This window comes from Globicephala melas, chromosome 1 (assembly GCF_963455315.2).
Source record: "Globicephala melas chromosome 1, mGloMel1.2, whole genome shotgun sequence".
Classification (NCBI taxonomy): domain Eukaryota; kingdom Metazoa; phylum Chordata; class Mammalia; order Artiodactyla; family Delphinidae; genus Globicephala; species Globicephala melas.
In genome coordinates this window covers 106,704,638-106,722,948 of record NC_083314.1, presented here as the reverse complement: position 1 = coordinate 106,722,948, position 18,311 = coordinate 106,704,638, and the positions used below count along the sequence as shown (strand labels likewise).

The 18,311-nt window shown below is 37.2% G+C and overlaps 1 protein-coding gene across 7 annotated transcripts in view; it reads right to left on the bottom strand.

The window, feature by feature from the left end:
- The window catches only part of EVI5 (ecotropic viral integration site 5), a 208,068-nt gene that overhangs the window by 153,407 nt on the left and 36,350 nt on the right, over window positions 1–18,311 (bottom strand). For all 7 annotated transcript variants that reach the window (XM_030868666.3, XM_030868669.3, XM_060302758.2 and 4 more), the window contains exon 2: window positions 1,607–1,836. In XM_030868666.3, coding sequence (XP_030724526.1) covers window positions 1,607–1,755 — 149 coding nt within the window. In that variant the 5' untranslated portion in view covers window positions 1,756–1,836. The remainder of the gene's footprint in view (window positions 1–1,606; window positions 1,837–18,311) is intronic.

Sequence of the window (18,311 nt, the reverse complement as noted above, 5' to 3'; positions counted from 1 at the left end):
CTGCAAAAAAAATTTGAAAAACATATATATGGATAAAGGACTTGCACCTGAAATATATAAAGAACTCTTAAAACACAATAATAAGAAAGCAAACAACCTAATTTTTTTAAATGGGCAAAAATTTCAGACAGACATTTAATCAAAGATGACATATCAATGGCAAATAAGCACATAAAAAGATGCTCAACACCATTAGGGAAATGAAAATTAAAACCACAAGATACAAATACCTATTAGAATGGCTAAAATTAAAAGACTGTACCAAGCATTGGTAAGGATGTAGAAGAACTGAAATGTTCATACACTGATGATGAGAATGTGGAAAACTATAGGCCCTTTGGAAAACAGTTCGACAATTAAATGTACACCTACCATATAAACCAGCCATTCCATTCCTAGGTATCTACCCAGGAGAAATGAGAGCATAAATCTATACAAAGGTTTGTACACAAATGTTTATAGCATTTCACAACAGGTGAGTAGGTAAACTGTGATATATCCATACAATGGAATACTACTAAGCAAAAAAAGGAATGAAGTATTCATATGTGCTACAACATAAATATTATGCTAGTGAAATAACCCATTAAAAAAGAGTACATACTGTATGATTCTATTTCTATAAAACTGTAGAAAATGCAAACTAATCTACAGTGACAAAAGGCAAATCAACGGCTATCTGGGGATAGAAAGGCAGATAACAGATATGTTCATTTTCCTGATTTGGTTGATAATTTCACAGATATATACATATGTCAAAACTTATCAAATTGTATACCTTAAGTATGTGTACTTTATTATGTACATTGTATATCAAAAGAGCTGTTAGAAATTATCTCTCTTATTACCCTTAAAGCCAGTGGTGGTATATATCTTGACTGAACATAAAAGGACGCTCTTCCAATAACTCTTTAATAGCTGATGCCCTAGAGAACTTCTGATAGTAATATTAGTGAAGGGGTACCCAGAGTCCACAGTACACATTAATAACAGAGTAAACAAGTATTCTATATCACACCATTAAAAGAAAAGAATACTTTGCCTTCCATGAATAAATTTATGAAGAGATTTCCCACTCTAAATCACAAATCAGATATCCATCCTAAATTAAATAATTCTACAGCTTAACCAAAGGAGACTATTTAGAGAGTTTAAAAAACAAAAATGGTAGTTTTATTTGCCTTAAAAACCTTTTCTAAAATTCAGGAAAAATTTAGATAATTTGCTATATTAAGAAAACAAATCTCTACAGCTATCCAAGGCAGAAGAAAATTTTAGTCCAACTTTAGTTTTAAGACCAACTCCTCCAAAAAAGACTTGAATACTTTTGTTAAGTAGCTTTGATAAACAAGGAGCCAAAAACTAAACATTCTTTTTTCTTTGGCCACGCCACACAGCTTGCGGCACCTCATTCCCTGACCAGGACTAGAACCCGGGCCACAGCAGTGAAAGCCCAGAATCCTAACCACTAGGCCACCAGGGAACTCCCCTAAACATTCTTAATTTGAACAAATATTTAAAATTTTGATTATGGCATATATACATATATGAATGGTTGACTTTGTATGATAATTAAAAGAAAGAAAACCCAAGCAACCTCACTTACCTATTTTGTTCCTCCAGTTTAGCCAGGAGTTCTAAGTCGTCTGGACTCAACTGTGATGGGGAAGATGGTGAAAGGGCTGGCGTTGACAGTGTGGTAGACGAGGATGTAGTGTGTAATGAAGCAGATGGACTTGCCACCTGACTGGCCATCTGACTGACTGTATGTGACACTGTGTTCTTCACCCATGAGAGAGTAGAACTCAACTTTTCTGCAACCTTGTCTGTCGCCACCTAAGGATAAAAATAATAGTTGCATACGTCAATTGTATTGTATGCATTACCAAGAAGTTGATAATCCTGTTTAGTTTTACTTTATAACCACCATCAGAATATTTTCTTTGAGTTAATAAAGGTAAAACCTGTTTTAGCAATGATTGTCCTAACATACAGCTTTTGGAAACTCCTTATTTCAGTTCTGCGACATGAACAAATTAGAACAATGTTTTCCAAACTACAGGCTAAAATCCATCAGGGAGTGATAAAATCAATTTAATAGGTAACACCACCGTTCTTAAAAAATGAAAAAGAGCAGAAAGTGTCAATGTAAAGGTATGTTGTCTTATAAAATTTCTGTCTCAGTTGCATATATGTATTAAAACTACATACTACATGTATGTTGAGTTGGGATATGAAATATATTCTTTATTTGGGTTACAGTCAAAAACATTTGAAAGCCGAGGAACTAAAACATGTCCATTAGGTGATGAGGACAGGGAAATCCTATATGACCAACAATTCAACAAAAACTGGGCTTAGTATAAATAAGATGAAATGAGACTCATGATGTATCTTTAAACCACTATTATTTTTATTTTTATTTTATTTTTATTTAGTATTTTTATTAAAGAGGATTTAGCGCTAGAAGAACAAAATTATGATAAATGATTGATTTCACAGAGTAAGAGAGTTTCAGGTACAATTTTCAAATAGTTAGAACTAGTCAGAAGTAGAATGGGATGCCTAGAAACAGTAGACATTTCCTACCAATGGCTACAATTAAGAATCCATAACACAACATTGTAAAGCAACCATACTCCAATAAAAATTTTTTTAAAAAATTCATTATAAGAGTCAACATGGAAACCTAAATGTCCCCTGACAGATGAATGGATAAAGAAGATGTGGTACATATATACAATGGAATACTACTCAGCCATAAAAAGAATGAAATAATGCCATTTGCAGCAACATGGATGCAGCTACAGATTATCATATTAAGTGAAGTCAGAAAGAGAATAACAAATACCATATGATATCACTTATATGTGGAATCTAAAATATGACACAAATGAACATATCTATGAAACAGACTCAAGAACACAGAGAATAGACTGGTGGTTGCCAAGAGGGACAGGGTTAGGGGAGGGGTGAAGTGGAGTGGGAGTTTGGGATTAGCAGATGCAAACTGGTATATATAGAATGGATAAACAACAAGGTCTTACTGTATAGCACAGGGAACTATATTTAATATCCTGAGATAAACCATAATGGAAAAGAATATGAAAAAAAATGTTAAAAAAATTAATAATATAAGAGTCAAAAGTCAAGAGTTGGTTGAAGATGAGTTTCTGTTTTAGATGGGCAACCAGGACTAAAAAAGCCTTTCAAATCCCTCCCATCTCTAAGATTCAATGAACTATACAAACGTCTATATATTCTTCATAAATCATGCCAAAGTCCTAAGCAGATATGCCTACAGCGAATTCATTTGAAACACAAAATATACATAATATTCAAACAGGCATTATCACTTCAGTAATGAAAAACAATGTGAACAATAACCATATTTGAATATACATATAAAACTAAACATTCTTAATTTGAGTTTACAAAATAAGGTACAGTAGTTTTTTTAAGGGATTATACTTTTTTGAAACTATCACAAAAAGAGCTTCTTTTTTTTTTTTTTAACAGATCTTTATAGGAGTACAGCTGCTTCACAATACTGTGTTAGTTTCTGTTGTACAACAAAGTGAATCAGCCATATGCATACATATACCCCATATCCCCTCCCTCTTGAGCCTCCCTATCCCACCCCTCTAGGTCGTCACAAAGCACCAAGCTGATCTCCCTGTGCTATGTGGCTGCTTCCCACTAGCTAGCTATTTTATATTTGGTAGTGTATATATGTCGATGCTACTCTCACTTCGCCCCAGAGTGAAGGTAAGTCAGAAAAAGAAAAAGAGCTTCTTGATTGTGAAGTTCTTAGACAAAAACTATGAAGTGCTTTTACGTGCTTTGAGAAGATCTTAAATTTTATGCAACAGAAAATGACTAAAGCACTATAAAGTTGTTTTCTAGATAGACATATTCTCAGCTAACCTTGGTTACATACAGCAACTTATACACACAAAAATTAAACACCAACTTATATACACAAATAAAAATGCCACCTAGACTATCTTAGCAGATACTACTCTCCCCTCATGGGTTGTCCAAGTCTTTCCTTCTCACTTCATCAACACATACATGTCCCCACTTCCTCCACCTCACCCAGCAGCAGAAAAATTCAATGTAGGGAAAAGGGATTCTAAGGTCATAGTTATGCCACTCAACGTGAGGCTGGAACTTCTGAGACAAAGATTTGATTACAAGTGAATAGGGGCAAGAGTTTCATTAACTTAAAGATACCTCTCATTTTCTTTTCATTTTCAGTAACTTTTTCATTTTAGAACTTACTTCCCTTGGAATGGCGTTATAGAAGGGATCAGGGAGCTCTTACTGTTGAGGGAAGAACCCCCAAGAAAGACAAGCAGGATGAAGTAGGGGAACCAAGGAAAAGAAGTATGGGGACGATCATTTAGGCTTCCAGGCCAAAAAAAAAAGTCCTCGCCAATGAATAGACCAGCAGCACAGTTCATTAAGGCAAAAGGCCAGATAGTAACCAAATAATTTAGCCAGAACTTCCTTTGTACCAGGAAATGGTAAGAGCCACGGCAGACAACAAGACAGCCTGTTGTAGTTTGTTATCCTACTGATTTTCTCTACTCAGTTACAACTACAAATTCAATTGTGAAGATGGCACTAATTTGCATCCCACAAGCACACTATATTGTAAAACAGAAAACCTAACACATAAAATTTACAGAAAAATGTTACCCTTTACTAACACTGACGACAAATTTCAAATATACTCACAACTTTCAAAAATTAATGCTTACAACAAGGACCTACTGTATATATAGCACAGGGAACGATATTCAGGATCTTGTAATAATCTATAAGGGAAAAGAATCTGGAAAAAAAAAAGAATCAAAGGATCACTTTGATTTATACACCGGAAACACTATGAATCAACTATACTTCAATCTTAAAATTGAAGTATATGGAAATAAATACAGAAAAAAATTTTTAAAGAAAGAATTAATGCTTTACGTTTCCATTATATAAAAGTTCTCTACTCAAGCTAACTGTAGCAAAGCAAAAGACACCTATTATTCGCTTTAATTTGTTTTTAAAAATAAATTTATCATACCCTTTCTGCACACTGTAGCAACAGGCTTCCATTTAAAAAATTTGGAATAACCCGGAGCACAATCCTGACATCCTTTCAACCTTGATGAAATGAGATTCAGTCTATAACTACTGAAGGCTCAACAACCCATCTTTACAATTTAAAATTCTTAAATATAACTGAAGTATTTAATTGCAGTTGCACTTTAATAAAGTTTAATTCTCATGGTTCTAGAAATCCCACAGGATGAGTTATTTTTCATGTATCATCATGTCCTATTTTTCCTTTAACTCTACTTTTCCAAATCTCTAACCTGCCACCTCTAAACCTCTTTCCCTCATCCTATGGTAAACTGAGGTCACGAGGACACAATAAATCTGACAATGCAATTATGTCACAAAGGTTGTCACAAAGTTCCTGTCTACCTCATAGAGGTGTTATGCATTTATTTTTAAACATGAACATACTTTGGAAAGATTAAAACCATCATTAAAAATGCTTAGTAATCTGACACAAAAGGCCATACATCGTATGATTCCATTTACATAAAATGTCCAGAATAGGCAAATCCAGAGACAGAAAGTAGTTGGGTGGCTTGGAGGGACTGTAGGAGGGGGGATGGGGAATGATTGCTAATGGGTACAGAGTTTCTTCCTAGAGTGATGAAAATGCTCTGGGATTGGACTGCAGTGACAGTTATACAAACCTGTGAATATACTAAATGCCACTGAACTGTACACTTGAAACGAGTGAATTTTATGGTATGTGAATTATATCTCAATTTTAAAAGAGCTTAGTCAATCTGAAAAATCTACATAATGTATAATTCCAACTATATGACATTCTGGAAAAGGCAAAATTATGGAGACAGTAAAAAGATCAGGATTTGGGCGAGGGAAGGGACAAACAAGCAGAACACAGAGGATTTTTAGGGTAGTGAAAATGCTCTGAATGATACAAAAATGGTAGATACATGTCATTATACATTTGTCCAAGCCCACAGAATGTAAACCATCAAGCGTGAACTATAATATAAACTATGGACTGGATGATTATGATGTGTCAACATAGTCTCATCAATTGTAACACAGGTACCACCCTGGTAGTGAATGCTGATAATGGGGGATGGGTCTGCATGTGTAGGGGTAAGGGGTAGATGGGAAATCTCTGTGCTTTCCACTCAATTTTGCTGTGAACCAAAAACTGCTCTTAAAAAATAAAATACTAATAAAATAAATTAAATAAGTTTAGTAAAAGCCTTAGATATTGCTATAATATTTGAATAGGATCTCCCATGAGAAACAATCATGGTTCCTTTATCACTTTATATTTTATTAGAACTTACAAAGATGCTCTTAACTCCCCAAAAGGACTGTTTTTAAAGATTCCAATTTTAGATCCAAAATCTAAAATACTCTAAAGCAGGTATCACTACTTTCCCCATTGTAAAAGTGATGACACTTTTTAAATGATGACCCAGAGAGGTAACACAACTTTTATATTAGAAAGCTATTAAGAGTGGAACGTAGACAGTCTGGTTTGAGATTCTCTGCTCTTAACCACTGTCAAGAGTGAATAAGACCCGTGATTTCTCCAGTGGTCCAGTGGGTAAGACACCACACTCCCAGTGCAGGGGACCCGGGTTTGATCCCTGGTCGGGGAACTAGATCCCGCATGCATACCCCAGCTGAGAGGTAGCATGCCACAATTAAGAGTCAGCATGCTGCAACTAAGAAACATGTGTGCTGCAACTACGAGCCCGCATGCTGCAACGAAGATCCTGCAATGCCTCAACTAAGACCCGGTGCCACCCAAAATAAATAAATAAATAAATGTTAAAACAACAACAACAAAATAAAGTGTACAATTCAATGGTTAAAAAAAGAAAAAAAACAAGAGTGTATTAGACCAAAAGTTGGCAAGAGATGTAGTCACTAATGACCTCAATTAATCCATTCCACAGTGAAGGAAGCAGAAACCAGATTACAGAAGGTTGAGGACCATCTTAGAGAATTAGGAGCTGCAAAATAATCCCATTTCTATCACTATGACCTTTATTCTTGAGACATCTTGATTCAGTCTGATTCCTGAAGGCTGGAGGTTCCAGTAAGTTGGTCAGGATTTTACTGTGTAACAAACCTTACTTTCCAAAAATGCCTTCAAACACACTAACTTCAGTTGATTTTATGAAACAAAGAAAAAATTGATACAATTCAGATAACTAGACTCTTTTTTTTTTTTCTATCATTTTGCAGTTACTTTGTTTTATAGTATCAAGGCTGGGACTTCCCTGGCGGTCCAGAGGTTAAGACTCCACGCTGCCAATTCAGGGGGCATGGGTTCGATCCCTGGTCGGAGAACTAAGATCTCACATGCCGTGTGGTGTGGCCAAAAAAAAAAAGAAAAAAAAAAAAATCAAGGCTGATTCAACAATTTAGCATATTTTTTTTAGGACTTTTCACAACAACTAGTATTAACTCTATTTTTTTTTTGGCCATGCCAAGTATATACATATATGTATATGTGTATATATAGATATGTATATCTATATATACACATATATATGTATATATTCACATATATTCAGAATAGATAAGGAACTCCTAAAATCAACAACTCAAACAATCCCATAAAAAATGGGCAAAGGACATTTCTCCAAAGATATACAAATGGCCAATAAGCATAACAGGCATAAGAAAAGATGCTCAACATCACTAATTATGGAATGCAAACCAAAGCCACAATAAGATACCACTTCACACACATTAGGATAGCTGTTTTTTTATTTTATACTGGAGTATAGCTGATTAACAATGTCGTGTTAGTTTCAGTTGTACAGCAGAGTGATTCATTTACACATGATTACATATACATGTATCTATTCATGTACACACTGCTATATTTAAAATAGATAACCAACAAGGACTTACTGTACAGCACAGGGAACTCTGCTCAATACTCTGTATTAACCTAAATGGAAAAGGAATTTGAAAAAAATAGGACAGCTACTATAAAAATTAAAATTAAAAAAATAAAAACGTAAAATAACAAGTATTGGCATTGCTGATAGGAATGTAAAGTGGTAAGAAGGTGCAGCTGCTGTGGAAACAAATATGATGGTTTCTCAAAAAACTGAACATGGGATTACCATATAACCCAGCAATTCCACTTCTGGGTATGTACACAAAAGGATTAAAAGCAGGGATATTTGTATATCCAAGTTCGTAGCAGCATTATTCACAACATCCAAATGGCAGAAGCAACTCAAGTGCTCATCAATGAATAAATGGATTTTTTAAATGTACTATAGGGACTTCCCTGGTGGCACAGTGGTTAAGAATCCGCCTGCCAATGAAGGTGACACGGGTTCGAGCCCTGGACCAGGAAGATCCCACATGCCACGGAGCAACTAAGCCCATGCGCCACTACTGAGCCTGCACTCTAGAGCCCATGAGCCACAACTACTGAGCCCACGTGCCACAACTACTGAAGCCCGCACACCACCACGAAGAGTAGCCCCAGCTCGCAGCAACTTAAGAAAGCCCGCATGCAGTAATGAAGACCCAACGCAGCCAAAAATAAATAAATAAATCAAATCAAAAAAAAAAAGTATTATATACACATTGTTAAGTGTAATGGAGTATTATTTGGCCTTAAAAAGGAAGAAAATTCTGACATATGCTACATGAATGAACCCTTAAGGCATTATTTTAAGTGAAATAAGCCAGTCACAAAATGACAAATATTCTATGATTCCACTTATATGAGGTACCAAGAGTAGTCAAATTCATAGAGGCAGAAAGTAGATTGGCTGCCAGGGAAGTGGGGAGTGGGGAGTTTAATGGGTACTCTGCAGATGGAGTGATGACAGTCGTACAACAATGTGAATGTACTTAATGCCACTGAACTGTACACTTAAAAATGCTTAAAATGTGGAACTTCCCTGGTGGCGCAGTGGTTAAGAATCCGCCTTCCAATGCAGGGGTCACAGGTTTGAACCCTGGTCCAGGGACATCCCACATGCTGCAGAGCAACTAAGCCCATGCGCCATAACTACTGAGCCTGCGCTCTAGAGCCTGTGAGCCACAACTACTGACCCCGCGTGCCACTATACTGAAGTCCGCGCGCTTAGAGCTGGTGCTCCACAAGAGAAGCCCACGCACCACAACGAAGAGTAGCCCCTGCTTGCCACAACGAGAGAAAGCCTGCGTGCAGCAACAAAGACCCAACGCAGCCAAAAATAAATAAATAAAATAAATTTATTTTTTAAAAAATGCTTAAAATGGTAAATTTTTTGTTATGTACAGTTGGTCCTTGAACAACATGGATTTGAACTGCATGGGTCCACTTATACACAGATTTTTTGCAATAAATATGTACTACAGTACTACAAGATCTGCGGTTGCTTGAATCCGACGATGCAGAACCATGAATACAGAGTTCCAGCTGTAAAGTCATACATGGATTTTCAACTGTGGGAGGGTCGGTGCCCTTAATTCCTGTGTTATTCAAGGGTCAACAGTGTATTTTATCATAATTAAATGAAAAAAAGAAATTTACATCTTTCATTCCTTATATTAGTAATCTGTGTCTTTCTCTCCTTTGGTCTTTGTTAGACTGGCTAGAGGTCTATCAATTTTATCAATCTTTTCAAAGAACCAGCTTTTAGTTTTGTTGATTTTCTGTTATTGTCTTCCTGTTTTTGGTTTTATTTATTTATGCTCTAATTTTTATTTCTTTCTTCCACTTGCTTAAGGCTTATATTGCTCTTTTTCTCTGGTGCTCTGAGCTGGAAGATTAGAAACTCATTTTATATCTTTCTTCTTTTCTAACATATACATTCCATGCTCTAAACTAATCTCTAAGCACTGCTTTTGCTGCTTTCCATTTTCCTTTATTTCAAAATATTTTAAATTTTTCTTTGGACTTTTTTTTTGATCCATGTGTTATTTAAAAGTGTGTTGTTTAATCTCCAAATATTTTCAGATTTTCCAACTAACTTTCTGTTATTTCTAACTTAATTCCATTGTGGTCTAAGAGCACATGATCAGGTATGTTTTATGACCCAGAATATAGTGCATCTTGAAAACTGTTACATGTGAGCCTGAAAAGAATGTATATTCAGTGGTTGTCAGATAAACATCATTAAATACACTTGACTGATGGTACCGTTCAGCTATATCCTTACTGATTTTCTGCCTCTGCTGTATCTATAAATTACTGAAAGACAGGTGCTGAAGTCTCCAACCATAACAGTGAATGTATCTATTTCTCCTTGAAGTTCTATCAGTTTTTGCCTAATAAACCATGTCTGTTAGGAGACTTGACCCCTTTATCAATACATAATGTCTGAACATTTTCCTTCTCAAGTCTGCTTTGTCTGAAATTAATATAGCTACTCCAGCTTTCTATAGATTATACAAAAAAGTAAATAAATAATTCATACAATACATGGGTGGGTTTGAAGGCCATCTGGTTTCCAGTTTCTGGCTGTTTTTGCCTGGGTTATTTCCCTTACCTTCCTGGAAATACAATTTTGCGTTTAAAAAGATGTTTGCATTTCTAGATGCTTTATATAGGAAGAGTTTTTCTAAGCTATGTAGTGAACCGTACTGCTAAAAGCTGAAGTCCTATAGATTAGGTGAATTTTTTTTTTTATTATAGAACTTCTCAGAGACATAACTATAGAAGGTAGAGGAATGTACTTTCCAAACTTAACTGCCCGTAAATCCTTTTTTCACCATTATCTGCAAAACATATTCTGAGAAATGCTGTTTCCAAACAGTATTCATTCTTTAAGGCATTTGTAACTTCGTGTTCTCACCTTTCCCTTCATTTCTATGGTACATTTCCTCTATATAGTCAGTCCTCTGTAAACGGTGGTCCCACATCCACCAATTCAACAAACCATGGATAGAAAATATTGAGGGGAAAAAAAATTCCAGAAAGTTTCAAACAGCAAAACTTGAATTTGCCCCTCACTAGCAACTATGTACACAGAATTTACATTTTATTAAGTATTATAAATAATCTATATATGATTGAAAGTATTCAGAGATGTGCATAGGTTTTATGCAAATACTGCGCCAATGAGTATCCCAGAATTTTGGTCCACAGGGGTCCTGGAATCAATCCCCTGAAGATACTGAGAACGACTTTACTGAATATTTTGATATTCATTAGTAAAGTAATACCAGTTAATATTTACTGAGTGCTTATACTCAGATACTTGATGATATCACCTAATTTAACCTCCAACCCTATGGTATACGTGTCATATTGTCCTTATATTGTTACATTATTAACTATTTAGATGTACTGCCTCTTAGTTCCTTACAAAATAAAAAGAATATTTCATATATATTCATATTGTCACCAAAAAGAGTATAATAGGTCAAAGAGACTACTCTCTACTTTTCATGAATCCTTGATGACTTAAGAACAAAGCTATGTGTACAGTAATCAAAACAGAACGGTACTGGCACAAAAACAGACACATAGACCAATGGAATAGAATAGAGAGCCCAGAAATAAACCCACGCACCTACGGTCAATTAAACTATGACAAAGGAGGCAAGAATATACTATGGAGAAAAGACAGTTTGTTCAACAGTGATCCGGGAAAACTGGACAGCCACATGTCAAACAATGAGGTTAGAACATTCCTTCATACCATACACAAAAATAAACTCAAATATAAGACCTGAAACCATAAAACTCCTAGAAGAAACACTCTTTGACATAAATCGTAGCAGTATTTTCTTGTGGCACTCTCCTAAGGCAAAAGAAATAAAAGCAAAAATAAACAAATGTAACTTGATTAAACTTAGAAGCTTTTGCACAGCAAAGGAAACCACTGACCAAACAAAAAGAACACCTATGGAATGGGAGAAAGTATTTGCAAATGATGTGAACGACAAGAGGTTAATATCCAAAATACACAAATAGCTTCATACAACTCAAAGCTGAAAAAACAAAAAACCCAACCCAATCAAAAAATGAGCAGATCTGATTAGACATTTCTCCAAAGAAGTCATACAGATGGCTAACAGGCACATGAAAAGATGCTCAGCATTGCTAATTATTAGAGACATGCAAATCAAAACCACGATGACATTACATCATCAAAAAGTCTACAAATAGGGACTTCCCTGGCGGGCCAGAGGATAAGACTCCATGTGTCCGATGCAGGGGGCACGGGTTCGATCCCTGGTCTGTGAACTGAGATCCTACATGCCACACAGCACAGCCAAAAAATAAAACAAAAATTTTTTGTTAAATAGTTGAGTTGGGGGACGCCTTCAAGATGGCGGAGGAGTAAGACATGGAGATCACCTTCCTCCCCACAATACATCAAAACTACAGCTACATGTGGAACAACTCCTATAGAACACCTACTGAATGCTGGCAGAAGACCTCAGACTTCCCAAAAGTCAAGAAACTCCCCACCTACCTGGGTAGGGCAAAAGAAAAAAGGAAAAACAGGGACAAAAGATTAGGGATGGGACCTGCACCTCGGGGAGGGAGCTGTGAAAAAGAAAAAGTTTCCACACACTAGGAAGCCCCTTCACTGGCAGAGACAGGGGGTGGGCAAGGGGGAAGCTTCAGAGCCACGGAGGAGAGCACAGCAAGAGGGGTGCAAAGGACAAAGTGGAGAGACTCCTGCACAGAGGATCGCTGCGGACCAGCACTCACCAGCCTGAGAGGCTTGTCTGCTCACCCACCGGGGCAGGTGGGGGCTGGGAGCTGAGGCTCAGGCTTCAGAGGCCAGATCCCAGGGAGAGAACTGGGGTTGGCTGCGTGAAGACAGCCTGAATGAGGTTAGCGCACCACAGCTAGCCAGGAGGGAGTCCGGGAAAAACTCTGGACCTGCCTAAGAGGCAAGAGACCATCGTTTCGGGGTGCGCAAGGAGAGGGAATCCAGGGCACTGACAAAACAAGCTCCAGAGACGGGCGCGAGCCGTGGATATCAGCGTGGACACCAGAGACGGGCATGAGACCATCTGCTTCTTGGTCTGCTGCAGCCACCAGGAAGCCTGTGTGCAAGCACAGGTCACTATCCACACCTCCCCTCCTGGGAGCGGGTGCAGCCTGCCACTGCCAGGGTCCCATGATCCAGGGACAACTTCCCCAGGAGAATCCACGGTGTGCCTCAGGCTGTTGCTACGTCATGCTGCCCTCTGCCGCCGACCTCGCCCGGGGCCTGAGTGAGCCAGAGCCCCCTAATCAGCTGCTCCTTTAACCCCGTCCTATCTGGGCGGGGAACAGATGCCACCAGGCAACCTACACGCAGAGGCGGGGCCAAATCCAAAGCTGAACCACAGGAGCTGAGCAAACAAAGAAGAGAAAGGGAAATTTCTCCCAGCAACCTCAAGAGCAGTGGATTAAATGTCCACAGTCAACTCGATGTACCCTGCATCTGTGGAATACCTGAATAGACAATGAATCATCCAAAATTAAGACAGTGGACTTTGGGAGCAACTGTAGGCTTGCAGTTTCCTTTCTGAATATAATTTGTTTCTGGTTTTATGTTTATTTTAGTTTAGTATTTAGAGCTTATTATCACTGGTATATTTGTTTACTGATTTGGTTGCTCTCTGACTTTTTTTAAATATATATATTTTTTTTTTCCTTTTTCACTTTTTGTGAGTGTGTTATGTTTATGCTTCTTTCTGTGGCTTTGTCTGTATAGCTTTGCTTTTGCCATTTGTCCTAGGGTTCTGACTATCATTTTTTGTTTCTGTTTTTTTAGTATAGATTTTAGTGCTTGTTATCATTGGTGGATTTGTTTTTTGGTATGGTTCTCTTCTTTCTCTCTTTTTTTAATTTTTAATTTTTTTATTTTAACAATTTTTTCCATTTTAATAACTTATGTTATATTATTTACTTATTTCTTCTTTCCTTCTTTTTCTCACTCTTCTTCTGAGCCGTGTGGCTGACAGGGTTTTGGTGCTCTGGCTGGGGTGTCAGGCCTGAGCCCCTGAGGTGGGAGAGCCAAGCCGAGTTCAGGACACTGGTCCACCAGAGACCTCCTGGCCCCATGTAATATCAAATGGCAAAAGATCTCCCCGAGATCTCCATCTCAACACTAAGACACAGCTCCACTCAATGAGCAGCAAGCTCCAGTGCTGGAGACCCCATGCCAAACAACTAGCAAAACAGGAACACAACCTCACCCATTAGCAGAAAGGCTGCCTAAAATCATAATAAGGTCACAGACACTCCAAACCACACCACCAGACACGGTCCTGCCCACCAGAAAGACAAGATCCAGCCTCATCCACCAGAGCACAGGCACCAGACCCCCCACAGGAAGCCTACACAACCCACTGAACCAACCTTATCCATTGGAAGCAGACACCAGAAACAACGGGAACTACAAACCTGAAGGCTGCGAAAAGGAGACCCCAAACACATCAAGTTAAGCAAAATGAGAAGACAGAGAAATACACAGCAGATGAAGGAGCAAGGTAAAAACCGACCAGACCAAACAAATGAAGAGGAAACAGGCAGTCTACCTGAAAAAGAATTCAGAGTAATGATAGTAAAGATGATACAAAATCTTGGAAACAGAATGGAGAGAATACAAGAAACGTTTAACAAGGACCCAGAAGAACTAAACAGCAAACAAACAATGATGAACAACACAATAAATGGAATTAAGAATTCTCCAGAACAAATCAAGAGCAGATAACTGAGGCAGAAGAACGGATAAGTGACCTGGAAGATAAGATAGTGGAAATAACTACCGCAGAGCAGAATAAAGAAAAAAGAATGAAAAGAATTGAGGACAATCTCAGAGACCTCTGGGACAACGTTCAACGCACCAACATTCAAATTATAGGGGTCCCAGAAGAAGAAGAGAAAAAGAAAGGGACTGAGAAAATATTTCAAGAGATTATAGTTGAAAACTTCCCTAATATGGGAAAGGAAATAGTCAATCAAGTCCAGGAAGCACAGAGAGTCCCATACAGGATAAATCCAAGGAGAAACACACCAAGACACATACTAATCAAACTATCAAAACTTAAATACAAAGAAAAATATTAAAAGCAGCAAGGGTAAAATAACAAATAATACACAAGGGAATCCCCATAAGCTTAACAGCTGATCTTTCAGCAGAAGCTCTGCAAGCCAGAAGAGAGTGGCAGGGCATATTTAAAGTGATGAAAGGGAAAAACCTACAAGCAAGATTACTCTACCCAGCAAGGATCTCATTCAGATTCCATGGAGAAGTCGAAACCTTTACAGACAAGCAAAAAGCTAAGAGAATTCAGCACCACCAAACCAGCTTTACAACAAATGCTAAAGGAACTTCTCTAGGCAGGAAACACAAGAGAAGGAAAAGACCTACAATAACGAACCCAAAACAATTAAGAAAATGGTAATAGGAACATACATATCAATAACTACCTTAAATATAAATGGATAAAATGCTCCAACCAAAAGACACAGACTGGCTAAATGGATACAAAAACAAGACCTGTATATATGCTGTCTACAAGAGACCCACTTCAGACCTAGGGACACATACAGACTGAAAGTAAGGGGATGGAAAAAGATATTTCATGCAAATGGAAATCAAAAGAAAGCTGGAATACCAATCCTCATATCAGACAAAACAAACTTTAAAATAAAGACTATTACAAGAGACAAAGAAGGACACTACATAATGATCAAGGGATCAATCCAAGAAGAAGATATAACAATTGTAAATATTTATGCACCCAACATAGGAGCACCTCAATACATGAGGCAAATGCTAACAGCCATAAAAGGGGAAATCGACAGTAACACAATCATAGCAGGGGACTTTAACACCCCACTGTCACCAATGGACAGATCATCCAAAATGAAAATAAATAAGGAAAGCACAAGCTTTAAATGATATATTAAACAAGATGGACTTAACTGATATTTATAGGACATTCCATCCCCAAACAACAGAATATACCTTCTTCTCAAGTGCTCATGGAACATTCTCCAGGACAGATCATACCTTGGGTCACAAATCAAGCCTTGGTAAATTTAAGAAAATTAAAATCTTATCAAGTATCTTTTCCGACCACAACACTTTGAGACTAGATATCAATTACAGGAAAAAATTTGTAAAAAAATACAAACACATGGAGACTACACAATACACTACTAAATAACCAAAAGATCACTGAGGAAATCAAAGAGGAAATCAAAAAATACCTAGAGACAAATGACAATGAAAACACAGTGACCCAAAACCTATGAGATGCAGCAAAAGCAGTTCTAAGAGGGAAATTTATAGCAATACAACCCTACCTCAAGAAACAAGAAACATCCCAAATAAGCAACCTAACCTTACACCTAAAGCAATTAGAGAAAGAAGAACAAAAAAACCCCAAAGTTGGCAGAAGGAAAGAAATCATAAAGATCAGATCAGAAATAAATGAAGAAGAAATTAAGGAAACAACAGCAAAGATCAATAAAACTAAAAGCTGGTTCTTTGAGAAGATAAACAAAATTGATAAACCATTAGCCAGATGCATCAAGAAAAAAAGGGAGAGGACTCAAATCAATAGAATTAGAAATGAAAAAGGAGAAGTAACAGCTGACACTGCAAAAATACAAAGGATCATAAGAGATTACTACAAACAACTATACGCCAATAAAATGGACAACCTGGAAGAAATGGACAAATTCTTAGAAAAGCACAACCTTCTGAGACTGAACCAGGAAGAAACAGAAAATATAAACAGACCAATCACAAGCACTTAAATTGAGACTGTGATTAAAATTCTTCCAAAAAACAAAAGCCCAGGACCAGAAGGCTTCACAGCCACATTCTATCAAACATTGAGAGAAGAGCTAACATCTATCCTTCTCGAACTCTTCCAAACTACAGCAGAGGGAGGAACACTTCCAAACTCATTCTACGAGGCCACCCTCACTCTGATACCAAAACCAGACAACGACGTCACAAAGAAAGAAAACTACAGGTCAATATCACTGATGAACATAGATGCAAAATTCCTCAACAAAATACTAGCAAACAGAATCCAACAGCACATGAAAAGGATCATACACCATGATCAAGTGGGGTTTATCCCAGGAATGCAAGGATTCCTCAATATATGCAAATCAATGTGATAAACCTTATTAACAAACTGAAGGAGAAAAAACATATGATCATCTCAACAGATGCAGAAAAAGCTTTTGACAAAATTCAACACCGATTTATGATAAAAACCCTAAAGAAAGTAGGCTAGAAGGAACTTACCTCAACATAATAAAGGCCATAGATGACAAACCCACAGCCAACATCGTTCTCAATGGTGAAAAACTGAAAGTGTTTCCTCTAAGATCAGGAACAAGACAAGGTTGTCCACTTTCACCACTATTATTCGACATGGTGTTGGAAGTTTTAGCCACAGCAATCAGAGAAGAAAAAGAAATAAAAGGAATACAAATTGGAAAAGAAGAAGTAAAGCTGTCACGGTTTGCAGATGACATGATACTATACATAGAGAATCCTAAAGATGCTACCAGAAAACTACTAGAGCTAATGAATTAATTTGGTAAAATAACAGGATACAAAATTAATGCACAGAAATCTCTGACATTCCTATACACTAATGATGAAAAATCTAAAAGAGAAATTAAGGAAACATTCCCATTTACCACTGCAACAAAAAGAATAAAATACCTAGGAATAAACCTACTTAAGGAGACAAAAGACCTGTATGCAGAAAACTATAAATACACTGATGAAAGATATTAAAGATGATACAAATAGATAGAGAGATATACCATGTTCTTGGATTGGAAGAATCAACACTGTGAAAATAACTATACTACCCAAAGCAATCTACAGATTCAATGCAATCCCTATCAAACTACCACCAGCATTTTTCACAGAACTAGAACAAAAAAAATTCGTAATTTGTATGGAAACATAAAAGACACTGAGCAGCCAAAGCAATCTTGAGAAAGAAAAATGGAGCTGGAGGAATCAGGCTCCTGGACTTCAGACTATACTACAAAGCTACGGTAATCAAGTAATCAAGTAATCAAGACAGTATGGTACTGGCACAAAAACAGAAATACAGATCAATGGAACAGAATAGAAAGTGCAGAGATAAACCCACGCACATATGGTCACCTTATTTTTGATAAAGGAGGCAAAAATATACAATGGAGAAAAGACAGCCTCTTCAATAAGTGGTGCTGGGAAAACTGGACAGCTACACGTAAAGGAATGAAATTAGAACACTCCCTA